The sequence below is a fragment of the Cryptomeria japonica genome, chromosome 9, assembly GCF_030272615.1.
Source record: "Cryptomeria japonica chromosome 9, Sugi_1.0, whole genome shotgun sequence".
NCBI classification, from domain to species: domain Eukaryota; kingdom Viridiplantae; phylum Streptophyta; class Pinopsida; order Cupressales; family Cupressaceae; genus Cryptomeria; species Cryptomeria japonica.
Genome location: NC_081413.1, coordinates 609,626,851 through 609,645,178, shown reverse-complemented (window position 1 = coordinate 609,645,178; position 18,328 = coordinate 609,626,851). Strand labels below are relative to the sequence as shown.

Genomic DNA, 18,328 nt, shown 5'->3' with positions numbered 1-18,328 from the left:
ACCCGACACCTTTATTAAATAATAAGTTTTTTTGGCCTCGCGGGGCGCTGCCCCTCGACCCCGCCCTGTATTGCGACAGGGAGCACGCAAGGGGCGCTGCCCCTTGACCCCACCTTGGGGGCGTTGCCCCCAAACCCCCGTCAAAAAATATGGGGGGAAACTGCGTTGATAGAAGTAGGGAAAATTTAAGTTCCGGGTCTGACACTGATTGGATCGACCAGGTAGATATAGAGGTGAGGCTGTAGCCATGGTAGAGGAGGAGCGGAGAGCACGAGCATAGACAGGAGATTTAGAGGCAGATAGTGACACAGATGTTCTTGATGTTGGTGAGCATGGCATGGTGTCACGAGGAGCGGCTATGGTTGTTGAATCATCCAGGACCTACCTTAGACGCCTTCACAGGGGGTCAAGACCGGAGGGTGCAGGCTCCTCTGAGCCATAGGCTTGTAGTTGTATTTACCTTTGGTATTTGTATGAAACATTTGATGACATGGATTTTTTATTCTATGAGTTTTGTAATATTGTATACATTTGACGATATTTATATATCTATGTTTGTTATTTCCTTCAGCTACAATTTGCGTTTATGCTTATGTGATTGATGTATACTTGTGTATGTAATCAAATGAGCCGAGTTTGATGATGTTATTGTGTCTTTAAGGTGTATTCAATAAAGGGTGCCTGAAACAAGCTTTAAATCTTTAAAAATCTCTAAATTTCTTGAGTTTTTCACTTTCCCGAGTCCAGCCGAGTTTGGAGCCGAGTCTGACGCCGAGTCTCGAGTCCGAGTCCGAGTTGGCCTTGCCGAGTCCGAGTCCCGTTTCTTTGCTTTTAAATAATTATTAATGATTATTTAAAATTTTAAAAGCAAAATTTAATAACTTGCAATAATCATTTAATATTTTAACCTTCTAGAAGCAAGTTAGGTTTTCACCAAGCAAGTATTTAAGCAAGTGTTTTATCCCACACTGCTTGTGTGGTGAAAGTAAGAGGTAAAAGCAAGTATAAGAGAGGAGCCTTAGTATTATTTTATTATTAAATCTGCCAGGTGTCTCCATGAAAGGCGAATTTTCTCCAAGTTGGGTGAATTTTAGCAAGTGATTGAAGTGAAGTGTTTGGTTGAGAGTTCTTTTCTCCTCCATTTTTTCCAGCTTGCTGATCTATTCCCCTTGCTGCCATTAAAGACCAGTTCCAGAAATTTCGATTTTCCAAGTTTGGCAATTTTTTCCAAATTTGGCAATTTTTGGTGAAAAGTGGCGATTTTGTGTTTGGAGACTTGGGCTATTTTTCTTCCTTTTTTACTTTCTGTTCCAAACCTCCATTGCTGCAGATCCGGGCTGCCATTAACAATATTTTCAGAATTTTAGTATGGCGCCATAGTTGGGAAAATTTCGATTTTAGTTTTTGGGAGTGATTTGGTGCCACATTTTGATGATTTTCATGCATTCTTCTAACTTTGCTCAATTCTTCTGAAACTATCTAGCTTGATAATTTTCTTGTCATTTGGGAATTCACCTCCTTATTATTTCTTTCATCTTGATTATGTTTGATGTAGACCTAGCAATACCTATGCTTGATGTAGAACCCTTTGTTCATAGTGCATTTGACCTTGATCGTCTTAGTAACACTGATTTGAATGCCTCGCCTCGATGTAGGGGTGTTCTTATGTGTAACTGATGTCTATCCTTGTGGCCTATTTGGATGTAGAGCCTTTTGCTTGTGAAGTAATTCCTTTTGATCCTTCCTTGTTGTATTGATTGTAACCTTGGATTTCCGAAGGAAACTCAAGGTAATTGCAAAGTCTCCTAATCTTTGTTGCTATTCATTGAATATCTTGATGCTTGAACTTGTCATCCTTTTGCTTGTGTTTGTCCTCCTTTTTGTAATTGCACTTTCTTCATCTTGTAAAATTCTTCTCCTTGATGATGATTTTCTACTTTCAACTTCGGAATACTTAATTACTTCCTTCATGATGTTTGGAATTCCTTATGATGCTTCGCATTCATCTTGGACATCTTGACTCCTAGCAACTTGACAACTTTTGACAACATTAGCAACCTTTACCAATGTTCAACCCTGACATTCACAAGACGTATCCTCTCTCACTAGCAAATGTTAACGATTACAACTATTGCCAGGCTAAGATGACCTAACTAAGACACCTAAGCTAAGCAAAAAGTGGGGGTCCCCATTTGCAATGGAACAATGTGTGAAAATGTCACAACACTAAGCAAGTTAAATCAAGAGCATATTTAAGTGTGGGTGGCTTGAACATTTGGGTTTCAGACCAGATATCTTGTTTGAGATGACTAATAAAACAACTTTTGAACTCTTTTTTAATCAAGGCCACTTGTTGGATTACCTTGTTTCTCAAATTCTGTTTCAAATTTCTGAATTGAATGTGTTTGGCACAATTTTGTTGAGTTCTCCTATGAAGTCCTCATATGCAGTTGGATCAAAGCAATTGAGGACTTCCTTATGAAAGTTTGCCCATGGAGAAATAGTTGAGATTTTCCCAACCATCAAAATCATTGAATGGTTTCATTCTCCAAGTGGAAAGAAGCTATAGAGAGCTTTTGATCAGTGGGAATTTGGTGGATTGTAGTTGGTAGGGTCTTTGCCATCAAATTTTCAAAAGCCCAGTTTAGGAGCTCATTGGGACTGGCCAAGATTTTGGGAATTGGAAAATCCTTAGTGTTAGAATGTTGACCCATATTTGAATGTGAAATGTTGAGCTTGTTGATGATGGTTGTGAGCATGGCAGTAAGGATGCACTAACTGATTGTCCATATCACCAATCATGTTTAGCTTTGCTATACATACCAACACATCAGACTACTGGAGGACTTGATCAGATACAGATTCTAAAGAAAGCTTTGGTTGTTCCTGGGATTTGTGGCCACCAATCATAGTGAACACCTTGGTTACCAGAAGGGTTAGCAGAGTTATATAGTAAAATGGGATAGGTGGTTGGAAGATGTAAAAAATGGTCTGGGTTGACCAAACAGGGCTTCTGTAGTTGCGTCAAAATGATCAGCTCAAAGAGAGGATTGCAACAGGACAATTGCTCGGATGGAGTGAAAACTGGCCCAAATTTTTTTCTTTCTTTTTCCTTTATATAAAGACCTTATGGGTAAATTTTTCAAACAGAACTTTCAATTTCTTTGCATTTGGGAGAAATTTGGCCTGGAAGTCAAAAATTGACATTGTAAGTGAGCTGAACTTGTTGCTACGACCTAAGTCACCAGGTTCGGCCGAATTTCAACCTTGAAGTTCGAAATTCGCCGGACTTGAAATATTCTATAAAAACCCTAAAAAATTCAATTAAATTTGAATAAAAATTTAGGGATGACGAAAAGCGTTTTTTTCTCTTGCGTTTTAGGGTTTCGTCGAGGTTTATTAATAAATACGGGTGGCCACGGACGGAGTTGCAGTCACGGGTTTCCATTTCTATTACAGTCACGGGAGTTGCCATTGCTACCCGACGTTGCCATTGCTATTTGCTACTCGTTGTCGCCCACAGTTGCTACCCGATGTCGCTCACCAGACCGCCACCATTGCAGACGGACGTCTCTCGAGTCTCGATCTGCACAACCGCTCCCGAGTCCCGACCTACACAGGTAGGCTTCGACTTCTCCTCTTTCTTTTTAAAATTTTTTTTAGGTTTAATAATTAAACAATATTAAACAACATTATAATTAATTTGTTTTAGATTTATTATTATATTTATTATATTATATAATATTATAAAATACACATAATACACATTTATTTATTTATAATGTTTATAATGTTGTTGAATATTATTATTATATAATTTATAATTTTATATTAATAGTTTTTAATTTTATATTATATATTTTTATTTTTTTAAATTTTTTTTAGGTTTAATAATATACTAATATTATTATTATATTATACAATATAATATTACTGTTTGCCACATACGGGTAAACGATTAAATGCAGAAAGTAAATGCACAGAACATAATGGAATTATATTAAATAACCAGTCTCTGTATTAATTCAACAGTCCATGTACATCAAGTGCTTATAACCCAGATACGACTATCATGATGATACTAAGAAGGAACGGTATGCAATATATAATACCCGAAGGGGTGCGACCAACCGTCGCGTCCAACTGCCCTTCGGGACGACTAACTGACTGACTGCCGTAACTCATTATTACCGACGACAACATAAACATAATATGACAACATAACATAATGATTATTCCTGACAACAATTACAAAATACATATAATACACATTTATTTATTTATAATGTTTAATAAATTAATAGTTTATACTTTATAATGTTTATATTTTATAATGTTGTTTAATATTATTATTATATAATTTATAATTTATATTAATAGTTTTTTATTATATTGTTTAATATTATATATTTTTAAGAGGTCATTTGTGAAATTGTTAAAACTTAAAAGTATTTCTATTTTGAAAGGTTGAAATAAATGTAGTGTGTTTTTTAATTTTTCTTTCCAAACATGTAGATTTTCATTTAATGGCTCCTCCTAAATCAACTTCTGAGACATGGAAGCATGTGACCCGAAATGGAACTCACATCAAATGTAACCTATGTGAGGGAACTATGATTGGAACTTTAAAAAGGCTTAGGGACCACTTCCTTGCTAATACAGGGGGTCCAGGTGGAGGTGTTCAAGCATGTATAGGTGCGACTCCCGAACTTAAAGCTATTCTAGAGAAAGAGTTGGCTGCTTCAACAGTAGGCAAAATGAAGAAGGCACAAAAGAAACAGAGAATTGAAGGAGATATATCTAGATTCACATCTGTCATGTCTTCCTCTTCTGTGCAATCCAAACCGGTGAGTGTATCAAAACCAGAGAAACGAAAATCGCCAGACTCGGCGAGTCCGAGACATGCTCGCCGAGTGTCTAGGACTCGGACTCATCCGAGTCTGGCGAGCAAACTCACCAGACTCGCCAAACTCGGCGAGTCCAATGCCTGAAACTCGGCTACTGGTTGGGTTACGTAAAATTACAAATAAAAAACATTTTAAAAAGTTTTTTTAAAATGAATGGTCTCGTCTTTGTTCACTACAACCTCCGCCTGAGAATGAGAAAAATTAGAGTTACATGTCAGCCAATAGAAAAATAACACCCAACGCCTTTATTAAATAAGGTGGGGTCAAGGGGCGCTGCCCGTTGACTCCACCTTGGGGGTGCTGCCTCCAAACCCCCGTTAAAAAATATGGGGGGAAACTGCGTCGATAGAAGTAGGTAAAATTTAACCTCCGAGTTTGACACTGATTGGATCGACCAGGTAGATATAGAGCCTAAGACTGTAGCCATGGCAGAGGAGGAGCGAAGAGCACGAGCACAGATAGGAGATTCAGGGGCAGATAGTGACACGGATGTTCTTGATGTTGGTGAGCATGGCATGGTGTCACGATGAGCGGCTATGGCTGTCGAATCATCCAGGACCTACATTAGACGCCTTCGCAGGGGGCCGAGGCCGGAGGGTGCAGCCGTGCTGGCTCCTCTGAGCCATAGGCTTGTAGTTGTATTTACCTTTGGTATTTGTATGAAAGATTTGATGATGATGACATGGATTTTTTATTCCATGAGTTTTGTAATATTGTATACATTTGACAATATTTATATATCTATGTTTGTTATTTCCTTCAGCTACAATTTGCGTTTATGCTTATGTGATTGATGTATACTTGTGTATGTAATCAAATGAGCCGAGTTTGATGATGTTATTGTGTCTTTAAGGTGTATTCAATAAAGGGTGCCTGAAACAAGTTTTAAATCTTTAAAAATCTCTAAATTTCGTGAGTTTTTCACTTTCCTGAGTCCAACCGAGTCCGACTCCGAGTCTGAGCTGAGTCCGAGTACCGTTTCTTTGATCAAAATAGAGTGGAACACTGAACAACTTTTGGAAACCAGTAGAGAAACAACAAGTGGATGATGCAGTTGCTGATTTGATTTACACAAGTGCTATTCCATTCAATGTTGCGAGAAATCCTCATTTCCGTAATGCAGTTCAAAAAATTGCAGAGTTTGGCAAAGGGTACACACCCCTAGGTTCAGAGGCTATCAGGACAACTCTTTTGCAGAGGTCAAAAGATAGAGTGATTGAAAAATTAGTTGATGTCAAAGCCACTTGGAAGGAAACAGGTTGCACTATATTGAGTGATGGATGGTCAGATATGTGTCAAAGGCCATTGATTAATGTTTTGGTGTCTTGTCCTGAAGGTGTTGTGTTTTTGAAAGTCATTGACACCATGAACCACAAGAAAACTTCATAGTATATTTTTCAAATATTAGAGGAAGCCATTCTTGAAGTAGGGGTGGAAAATGTGGTTCAAGTGGTAACTGATAGTGCAGCAAATTGTTTGGGAGCTGGGAGGTTGGTTGTAGAGAAGTACCCATAGATATATTGGAGCCCATGTGCAGCCCATTGTCTCGATTTTTTGCTTCATGACTTGGCTAAATTCCCATGGGTAAACGAAGCTATTCATAGAGGGAGAGCAATTGCAAATTTCATACGGAATCATCGTCTCACATTGAGTATTTATAGGTAGCATGCATCAAAGGAATTGTTGAGGCCTTGTGAAACAAGATTTGCTTCATATTATATCACTTTGAAAAGAGTGGTTGAAGAAAAAGTAGCTTTGAGATCTATTATTTGTTCCAATCAGTGGGAAATTTCAGTGCTTTCTAAAGGCCCTAAGGGGAAGAACATAGAGCAAATCATCCTAAACAACATTTTTTGGGAAAGTGCAGCAAAAGTTTTGCTTGTATGTGAACCAATTGTTGATGTGCTTCGTATGGTTGATGGTGACACTCCTTGCCTTGACATGCTTTATGAAAGCATGGACCGGTGTAAGGAATCTATTCAAAAAGCACTAAATAATGAAGAAGCAGAATATATGTAGATATGGGAGACAGTTGATTGCAGATGGAAAATGATGCACAGACCTTTACATGCAGCTTGCTTTTTGGAGCCTAAGTTGTTTGCTATTGATAGAAGGGGTGATAATGAAATCATGGCAGGGCTTTACCAAGCCATTAGCAGGTATGCACCAGATCCAAAAATTGCAGCACTAATCAAAGATCAAAGTTGGCAATACAAGAGAGGAGAAGGGATGTTTGGAGGGGCAGAAGCCAAATATGACTCGCGACGTATGCCTGGATATAGATGGTGGATCGCTTATGGATCATCAGCTCTTGAACTGCAATACAATAGAGGAACTGAAGTTGCTTTGACCACATCCATTCCAAAAAGAGGAACAAATTGTTGACTAGAAAGTTGGGAGATCTTGTCTATGTTCGCAGCAATTTGAAACTGCTGATGAACAAATCAGCAAATACCACTTCTTTAGAACAAACTCTTGAGCCAGATGCAGATGAGCCTGACTTTGCAGATGATGAACTGAGTAGTGATACAAATAATGATGATTTGGCATCCCAGCCAAGTGTTCTTGATGACTTAGAGTTATTTTAAAGTTCTGAAGTCTTTGATTGTTATTGTACCTTTTTGACAAAAGAACATCTTTGTAATCGTGAAAGCATGTTTCCTATGGTTTATATTTTATAAATGTGTCATCTTTTTGTAAATGATTTCAAATCTATTTATCAATGTTAAACTATTTAGGCAATTTTATAGATATATTACATATATTTATTAAAAATTTAAAAAAATTACATATGACGAATTTAATTTGAATTTTATACATTTTGAATTTTTTCCTCATCGAACTTCATTCGAATTTCAAAGCTGTCAAACTTCGAATTTGAATTCGAACTTGGTGACTTAGGCTACGACTAGCAAAAAATTGCAATCTACAGGTTATCTACAAGTTTTTGAACTATGTGGCATGCTATCCAACTGATAGACTGGCATAAAATCATTCAGAGCTTTGTCAAACTGCTCATCTATCTCCAACCTTGCTCTCCTATGCCCCAAATTTGTATGCAGACACTAGGGTAAATACTAAATAGGGAAGGTTTCTAGGGTGTGTATGGTCTGTAAGCTCAAAAGTATACTGATCCCGTCCAGAAGTATTCTCAGCTCAATATTTCAGAGCACCAACGATTGAGGATGGACTACTTTCAAGTTGACAATACAATTAAGCAATAATCTCCAACTGTTGCTGAGACAAATATTTGGCAACAGCTTGAAACCATAATTAAAGGCAACTGATCAAGACTTATAAGCAACTGCAGAAACTCTTCAATCTAAGAGAGCAAGCCAATGTCAAAAAGAATATAATGTTTAGCAGTGCTATTTCCTTTAGCATCTAAGCTTGGCAGGCCTTTTTGGGGGGGCTCATTGAAACAAACCTAACAGATCCAAAGTGATATCTTTAGAGCAGAGTTGAAGTTGGTCAAGGCTATGAATGTGTTTGTATCATAAAATTCAGTCATCAGACAGCCACATGTTAGATCAAGGTATGATAAGACTTATTTTTCTAACAAGAGTTTCATTATGGTTTTTACTCTCCCATAGTTATCATTCTTCCCCATTCAATTTTTTTTTTGTAATTCAGCATGATAGCAGAAATCACTTTTGTCACATAATCAGCATATTTTACTTCTCCTAGTTGGTAATTGATCTATTTTTTACTACAATATCAAAACTAGTCTATATTATTTGAAATTTATAAGAGAAATGTTTTGAGACTTTAAGGGTGTTTCTTCTTGCAGCAGGAGTTGCACCTTTTGTAATTGCAGGTATCGAGTTCAGAAAACGTATAGTAAGTTCTCTTATTCAAGAATCTGAACTGAAATTTTGGATTTAGAAAAGTAAAGACTAGAAGGAAATTTTCTCCCAGAAAAAACAGTAGAACACTTTCAGTTTGTCTTTTTTTTCCACATGAAGTTTTGATACTTGTTTCTTCTGGTTGGCTAATTTCAATATCCCCATATTGTTTACAGTTTTGGTTGCCGCATTTTTTAATCTCTTGGGATGTAGTTTGACGGAATTATTCTCCTATTCTTTAGCTCGAATGAAAGGATTTGTTTTGTTGCACTAAGAATTGTATCAAGTTAATTTCTTGAATTTAAATAGATATTCCAAGCTTCCAAAATAGGTTTTATATCAGCATACAATATGTACACCATAGAGATGAATACCATTCCTATAATTAATTTGAATCACAGGTCTTATTTTGAGTCCACAAATTTATGTGTTGTGTAGATTGATGCTTTAACTAATTGGTATTCACAGGGATATACCCTATTATTGCTTGTTGGCTGCAGTAGTTGTTGTCCTTTTTGATTAGTTTTCTGTTTCAGGAGATCAATTGACGGCTAGAAAAATTCATGTCATTTGGAAACACTTGATGAGAAAGCTTTTATGGTTAGCATAAGATGCTTCCTAACAGTTGTTATGCCAGCTGATGATTTATTTTCACCTCTGATTGAAATTTCTATTGTACCTATAAAACAGAATTGTTCATGTGTTATTGCACCACTTCTGTAATTGAAAATATCAAAAGTCAAATCAATAAGCTCATTTTTTAAATTTAAGTGTCAAACTATTAATAATTACATTAGCTGGCTCAGTTGAAACCCTATCCAGCGAAGTGTTCAACCCCCATTTTTTAAAAATTTTAATTGCCAAGGTTATAGTGTTTTTTGTCAAATGGAACCAGTTTGTTTACCAATGTCAATGTGTTTTTTGCCAGTTTGAATGAGCTTCCTTTTGCATGAATTGAAAGACAGGATGCATTCATTTTTGAACCATATCAAAATATACGAAACAACAAACTCAAGATTGTAAATAGGAAAGCAAAGGATTCAATCAACCTTTCAAAGTACCTTGTTGAAAGCTTCCACAGAATGATTCAATTGTAATCATTGAAGATTGATCACTCGTCAATTTATTGCACGTCCGATTACAAAGGTTTCACTTGTCAATAGCAGCAGCAGAACAAGATGAGTATCGACCATGAAGTTCTTTCTTTGTAGTGCAGCAATATAGGAGATTAGCCTCTTTGTTGACTGCTGTAGCTTCCTGTGCGAGAAGAATAAATTGAAATCTAACCCAAACAATCAGATTGCAGCAATAAGTGCCCAGATTTCACTTGATGCAAATATAAACTGCCAAACAATACCCAGAACTCAGAAAATAGCATTAATCTTCAGTTTTTGAATAGCATCAGTGTATCAAATTTCTGAAACAGCATTAAATACTTCAATCATTAACAATGTATCACTGCTGTAGCCTTTGAGGAACACAAGAAGTCGCCTGGAGAATATGATGATGCAAGGTATCTTCAAAAAGTCTTCATATATCTGCAAGTCCAGTTTACTGGAAATGTATTTAATCTGAATTCTCTTTGAAATAGCCCAGTATAACTCCAAACAAGTCAAAAACCCCTACCACAATTATTGATGTCTTCTTAAAACTCAACAGCCAGCCAGAGGTGCGATTTAGCAGAATTAAATCAAGACCAAGCAAAATGGTATAAAAAACTGCTCTAACACGGACGTCAGTTATAATGAAGGCTTTGAATCATTACCCACAAGCAGCAAATGCTTCAAAAACCTGAATCATGTAACATGCTGAAATGAAATAAAGCATTTAAAACATCAACTTTGCAACTTTAAAACGTAAAGAAAGAAGCACTATATTTTTTTTTTTGAAACAATCAAATAACTGAAATGAAACTAGATCTTAACTGAAACTTGCATTAAACAATGATCTATGCTATAAGCAAGAACAGTAGATATGAATGTAATTTTAAACATTTCAATTTAAATGAAAGGAAAGGGTTTAGAAAGTACATTTCTCCAGATGCTAACATTTTGAACTTTCATAACTTTATCAACAAATCAATGAGGAGGGAAAGTATCATCAGGGCGCTTTTCCGCCCAACCACGGACTTACTAGTCCCCCGTGCCATATCTGATTGGATTGGCCCGACCCTTCGCAGGGAGGTAATAGGAAGTTGAACTCATGCCATCTAAGACTTGGTGTTTAGAACCTAAACAATCTAGTCGGTCATACACTATGGGTATCTCCCAACTAGTATGACACTTCTGACTAGAGGTGTATCTGGTTCTAGTGATCTAATGGTAGCTTGCATTATGCAGCACCACCTTGGCTAAGGTTTTAACATTGCAAGCACGTTAAACGTGCTGACAATAATCAACACCCTTCTTGGCTGCAACTTGAGGATCTAGGACATAGGTCTAGGAACAAGTAGGTTTAACTTACAATGAACCATATCTGTACTCACATAGAGATTGTTGGCCACACAATTGTTTTACATTATTTTTGTTGTCAGCAATAATTCTTGTCACAAGTTTTTGATTAATCTTTCTCATAAATTATTGCATAAGTTAACAGAGTATACAATTAATTCCCTAGGTTAGGAGAGGTAAATGACCTAAGAGTCGTTAGCTGCCCATATGGGCTTAAAATTTGGAACTTTCATCTTGCATGACATGTCTTTACTGTCATTGCAATGTTTGAATGTATTTTCTTTCGTAATTGAAATGCCAACTGCATTATGCTTTCTACTGTTTTGCTCTTGTCCATTTTCCCTCCTAAACTGGGGTTTAAGTTTTCAACATGTGCTAGAGAAGGTAAATCTCAAATTGAATGATCAACCTCACTATTTTTAGTAAGGCAGATGGATGTGTAGTGGATGCAGTGGTTGACTCCCTGGTTCTAACGGCTCGTCAAAATAATGAGTATTTAAATGAGGTATTAATATTTTAATGGTCTTTAATGATGTTTAATTATTTAAGTTATATTATAAAAGATAAATTGACTTTATAATAAAGTGGGGCCATTTTGAGGGTCATGAGTAATTAATACTCATTGGAAAAGTTTCCAAGATTAATATTATCTTCCTAAGTCCATGAAGTAAATATTAAAATAACATTTAAATGTTATCTAATTGCTTTTGGGGTCGAGCCACTCAGAGAAGTATTAAAAGGGCTTCTAGGCAAATTGAACTCATTATGGTATGACTATTCGACTTTGTCTTTTATCAAGTGCTTTGGGATTTGTGAGAGACCAAGGGTTTCTGCAGATTATCAAACATCTTCAGCCACTGGAGAACAAAAACTCTCCAGTGTTTGTACAATTTTGAGGCTGTGAGATACCAGTTGAGATTGTTGCCGTAGTGTGGGCTTCATTTAGAAGTCCAATTTGTGCCTAAGTGAAGGATTTTATCAAGGGTTTGAGGAGCAATAAAGGTTAATCAACTGCAGACCTGAATATTCATTATTGCAGCCATTATAGATCAGATTGAAGTTTCATGTCCAAATCTTATTGTTGCTGCAGCCTGTAGAATTCATCTCCAGGTTTAGGCTTGTCTTTCAACAAACCTAAATGCCTATGAAAATGTGCCTCTCTGTTCATCGTGGTGGACGCCACAGCTAGTGCAGCCTTGGTGAATGTTATATGTTGAAGAACTCTTTACCAGCAGGCGCACCATCAAGTATTTTCAACAGCAAACTGCCATTACATTCCGGGTTTCTCATTATATATTAACATCATTTAGCTCGGCAGATTGTACTTGGCTTTGGCATTCGAAAATAAGGAGTTACAAGGATGCACAATAACTGTTTGATGAAATGCCTATGCTGTAGTTACTCATTTCAGTTTATATTGAATCACTAGTATGCATGCCAAGTGTTTGTAGAAATGCTTATTGGCTGTAGGAATTAGTTACAATCATTTTCGATCTTCATAAGCCATTGGAAATCCAAAAGAGAAGTCTTGAATTGCATCTTTGTTATTTGTTAAGCTTATTTACATTCTTTTTTTTGAAGCATTTGGTCATCATTGGCAATCATCAAAACAAAACAAAACAAACTGAAACAAAGAACAAGTACAAAGTTTGCAAGACAAGTGTTTGATGATATTCCTTGGAGCTCAAACCATCACAACAGGGTCAGATTTACCAAGGGATATTACAGTATGGTAGCCTGAGCTTTGTCTCACTAACTAGATGCTATCCTCCTTATTGGTGGTTGGTGTAGCCAATTAAGCTAGTTGATCAATCTGGAAGACCTTTGGATATATTCCTGGTTTGGTGTGATCATTTCCTATAGCTTGCAAACATAATTTGGTAGCGATTCCTTCAAGTAGGGTGACGTGGAGAGTTTCCTGTATCTTGGTGAAAGATCCCAAATGGATCCTTTTGTTGTTGCTGCTGTAAATTCTTAATTAAACATACTATATTTTTGTAATTTTCCGATGATCTTATAGAATAGACAGAAGTTGCAGAAAGGGATTGTTTCTTTTTGGGTTTTGATGTTATAAGTAAGTAATTGATAAATAGCAACAACTGTGAAATAAAACAGTAAACAATGTTCATATGTAAGAACACTTAAGCAATCTGAAAATACCGCAAATCACACCAGCCAAATAATCGAGTTTTGTATTCAGCAAGAATCCATACATTTATTTGGATCTGTTCTCAATCTAGATTGAAGTCAGATGGAGGAATATTACTGGCAACGAACAAGGAAGACCAAATAAGCTGAATACAACCCTTCAAGCCAACATACAAACAAGGCGTGGTTGCAAAGGAGGCGTGGAAGCTGCTGCAAATCACGTGCCAACTGAAATAGACTAGCCGCCCTGTTGAAACCCCCAATATGCACGCTGAATCTTCAGGTCAAGAAGATGTGTCTTCTGCCTCTAACAATCTCTGTGCAATCCTGGATAAATCCATTGTCAACTCCTGTTGAGGGCTACGTCCCAGCAAGCTCAGACCTGGGGTTTGCGTCCCAGACCAAAATCACTCTTCCAGAGAAATTCCCAAATTCGCAAGTTTCAAAAATGATCAAAGATGCTATCAATTAGGTTTTCATCTCCTTATAACTCCTTTCCCTTTGCAAGTCGAACCCTAAAGAATAATAAAGCTTGCGCTTTATAATTAAAGTGACACTTTCCCAATTATGATGTCAAACTATAGAAAAATATCACTTTATTGCGAATAAATAGCTTCAAGCATCCAAAAAGACTCCGGGAGGTGAGAATCATGTAGCAAAGTTCAAGACCTTTCCAATGAGCTATAACACATAGGCATATCAAACCAAATGAAGCCAAAAACCCCTTATTACTCCGAAATGGCTATATACATAGCCTTATTTTAATTTATTTAATCGCTAACTTAGGAAATATTTAAATATATTAAAATATTTCCATAGATCCAATAATAGCCCAAAATAACCAACCAAACATGAATCTGACTTTGTCACCTGTCTGTGACTGATGCCAGACAAGATGGGCCAACTGGCAGTCCCATCCCTAAAATCTAGGGATGCTCCTACAAACTAGAAAACACCCCCAATCTTCTTGAAACTGAAACCATGGTATGGTCTCGTGGAACCTCAAATATGGAAACTGCCACAACCTCCTAAAAAGTAGGGAATCGCCCTAAAAAGTAGGAACCTCTCTCCAAACACCTGTAACTGCTCAAAAGGATCCTGCTCTACTCCTTGGTCCCCCAAGTGGTCATTCAGTCAACTGCCAGTTCTCCCTAAAAAATAGGAACTGTCGTCTGAAGGTCCAAAATTGCTCATAGAGCCCCTACAAAGCTCCATGACCCTCAGAATGAATCCCCTAACCATGTCATTGACCTATGGGAACTCGAATAGTAGGTCAACCCCTGCTCATCTCATGTCACCTAGAAAAGGGGACATTACAATCTTCCCTTCCCGAAGATTGCTTGCCCTCAAGCAATCTTCACCTACACGCTGAAAACCAATTCATTGGATCCCATATCAATCTGATAAACTTTGCTTCACCCAACCGCTGCACTACTCTGATATAAACATTTTTATACCCAAAGTGAAACAACTCATCATGGATGCACTGAAGAAATACACCACACATGTCAATACCAGGATCGCAAATCTTTGCACTTTCATATCCAACCATCATGTCAATACTCATTATACTGCTGCTGTGAACCTGAATATCATCTAACCAACTAAGAACTTCACTCCAATTGAAGCCCCAAGTACTACCAACCATCAATGCTGATATGAATCCATCGATGAGCCAATTTCCAACAAGTGTGTTGAATACTTTTCCAAGACCTCCAAACAGTTGTTGTAACTTTACCTATATTTCCACAAATTAATATGCCTACATTAAAGGTTGCTAAGTAAATGTTTTGTTGAGCCATGTAACAAATGAAGTCCCTTACATGCTGATCTTCATAGCCGACTGTCAAATCTAAGAAAACTGAGTCACCAATCAATAAGTACAATGCTGCCTTATCATATGAAAGAGGTGACAAAATGAAAGGTGCATTGGGAACACCTTCTATGCCAATAAAGGATAACTCATTAGTGGCTGGTCCACTATGAGCCTCATTATCAATTCCATCACCACCATGTAAAAAATAACCAATATCAGCTGAAAAATCAGAATTAGATAGCTCGTGTTCCTCCTTACCAATATGGTGATGAGTATCATGAATGTGTTGAAGTTGAAGCTTGGCCTGATGAGCTATCAACTTGGCTTGTTTGGCTCTTGCCAACCATCCTTCATTCATCCTCTGAGATTGCTCTATATCAGCTGTCCCAAAATGCACAAAATCTGATTTATGATGGATTGTATTATTCACATTATCATAACCCATGATTGCACCATGTGTACCTTCAAGTCTAGAATGCAAATCATTATTCTCTTCTTGACCAAAGGCTGCCATATCTTGAGGAAGAGAAGTTATATCACTTTTGTTATGAACCTCGTGGGGTGGCTCAAATGACATGCTAGAGGCTGCTGATTTGCCAAGTTCAACATACACCTCCCCTATCAAGATAGACTAACACACATCCATCAAACTCTCTTCGGGACCATTACCATTAGGCACATTTTCTGTATTGTTCCCATCTTCTAAGGTCTGATTTGAAAAATCAGACTCATTATGACATGTATCTTCAATATCAAAAGCATCAGTAACACCCAAACAATGAGTGTTTGCATGAGATGACCCCTCACAATCATCATCCTCATGCACCAAAGCATTGAAATCTTGATTATGCTCAGTAGCAAGACTGCTGTCATAAAAGTCAGGGCTGTTATGGCTTGTTTTCCCCTTGCATCCCTCTTGTTTAACACTCATATATTGCGTGCCAACTGTAGGAATCCCTCCTACAACTTCCTCCTCATGTGCCATGACCTTTCAATCATCATTGTGTTCATATGAAGGACTACTTTTATAAAAATCAGAATGGTTGCCATACCTTTGTGACATGTTTTCAACATTCATAGGTACCACTTCATCCCTTGTAGCATGTTCATCAAATTCCTCATAGAGATTTTTACAAACCTCATTTAGGGATGAGTCAATCAGTTCTTCTCTTTTTATTTGCAGGTGATATGAATTCATGGCATCTTCAGCTTCATCTGGAATACCCATAAATTGGGTGAAGGTAAGCATATCCTGTAGCTTTTTTGGAAGGGAGCAATACCCATGATAGTTGCTTATGACTATATCATTGAATGTTTTAATAGGGGGCCTCCTTGTACTTTTAGATGTAGTTGTACCTCTAGTGTGTCTTGAACTCTTTGAAGGTTTTTGATCAAATTCCCTTCCTGCTTATTTATTTTTACATAACCCTGTCATGATGATTCTTTTTATGTCCAACTGAAAACCAAATCCAATCACACCAAGTGAATGCAATTACCACCCCACAAGCTAGCAACATTATGCTCTAATACCACTGAAAGATCCCAAATGGATCCTTTTGTTGTTGCTGCTGTAAATTCTTAATTAAACATACTATATTTTTGTAATTTTCCGATGATCTTATAGAATAGACAAAAGTTGCAAAAAGGGATTGTTTCTTTTTGGGTTTTGATGTTATAAGTAAAGTAATTGATAAATAGAAACAACTGTGAAATAAAACAGTAAACAATGTTCATATGTAAGAACACTTAAGCAATCTGTAAATATTGCAAATCATACCAGGCAAATAACCTAGTTTTGTATTCAGCAAGAATCCATACATTTATTTGGAGCTGTTCTCAATTTGGATTGAAGCCAGATGGAGGAATATTACTGGCAACGAACAAGGAAGACCAAATAAGCTGAATACAACCCTTCAAGCCAACATACAAACAAGGCGTGGTTGCAAAGGAGGCGTGGAAGCTGCTGCAAATCACGTGCCAGCTGAAATAGACCAGCCGCTCTGTTGAAACCCCCAATATGCACGCTGAATCTTCAGGTCAAGAAGATTTGTCTTCTACCTCTGACAATCTTTGTGCAATCCTGGATAAATCCACTGTCAACTCCTGCTGAGGGCTACGTTCGAGCAAGCTCAGACCTGGGGTTTGCGTCCCAGACCAAAATCACTCTTCCAGAGCAATTCCCAAATTCGCAAGTTCAAAAATGATCAAAGATGCTATCAATTAGGTTTCCATCTCCTTATACCTCCTTTCCCTTTGCAAGTCGAACCCTAAAGAATAATAAAGCTTGCGCTTTATAATTAAAGTGACACTTTCCCAGTTATGGCGTCAAACTATAGAAAAATATCACTTTATTGCGAATAAATAGCTTCAAGCATCCAAAAAGACTCCGGGAGGTGAGAATCATGTAACAAAGTTCAAGACCTTTCCAACGAGCTATAACGCATAGGCATATCAAACCAGATGAAGCAAAAAACCCCTTATTACTCCAAAATGGCTATATACATAGCCTTATTTTAATTTATTTAATCGTTAACTTAGGAAATATTTAAATATATTAAAATATTTCCATAGATCCCATAATAGCCCAAAATAATCAACCAAACATGAATCTGACTTTGTCACCTATCTGTGACTGATGCCGGACAAGATGGGCCAACTAGCTGTCCCATCCCTAAAATCTAGGGATGCTCCTAGAAACTAGGAAACACACCCAATCTTCTTGAAACTGAAACCATGGTATGGTCCCGTGGAACCTCAAATATGGAAACTGCCACAACGCCCTAAAAAGTAGGAACCTCTCTCCAAACACCTGTAACTGCTCAAACGGATCCTGCTCTACTCCTTGGTCCCCCAGGTGGTCATTCAGTCAACTGTCAGTTCTCCCTAAAAAATAAGAACTGTTGTCTGAAGGTCCAAAATTGCTCATAGAGCCCCTGCAAAGCTCCATGAGCCTCAGAATGAGTCCCCTAACCATGTCATTGACCTACAGGAACTTGAATGGTAGGTCAACCCCTGCTCATCTCATGTCACCTGGAAAAGGGGACATTACACTTGGCGAGCTTGGGACACAACTTTCCAAGTTCTTAGCAATCCATTTAGGTACGTGGCTATCTAATATGTTGAATTGACCACTTTTGGGCATACATGAGGAGTAAACAGGGA

The 18,328-nt window shown here is 37.4% G+C and overlaps 1 protein-coding gene across 4 annotated transcripts in view; it reads left to right on the top strand.

Moving 5' to 3' along the window:
• The window catches only part of LOC131038838 (uncharacterized), a 107,084-nt gene that overhangs the window by 52,696 nt on the left and 36,060 nt on the right, over positions 1 to 18,328 (top strand). For 2 of the 4 annotated variants that reach the window (XM_057971567.2, XM_057971426.2), the window contains exon 2: positions 8,701 to 8,747. In XM_057971567.2, coding sequence (XP_057827550.1) covers positions 8,701 to 8,747 — 47 coding nt within the window. Of the gene's footprint in view, positions 1 to 8,697; positions 8,748 to 18,328 lie in introns of all 4 variants that reach the window. The other 2 variants (XM_057971636.2, XM_057971502.2) reach the window with 1 other exon arrangement.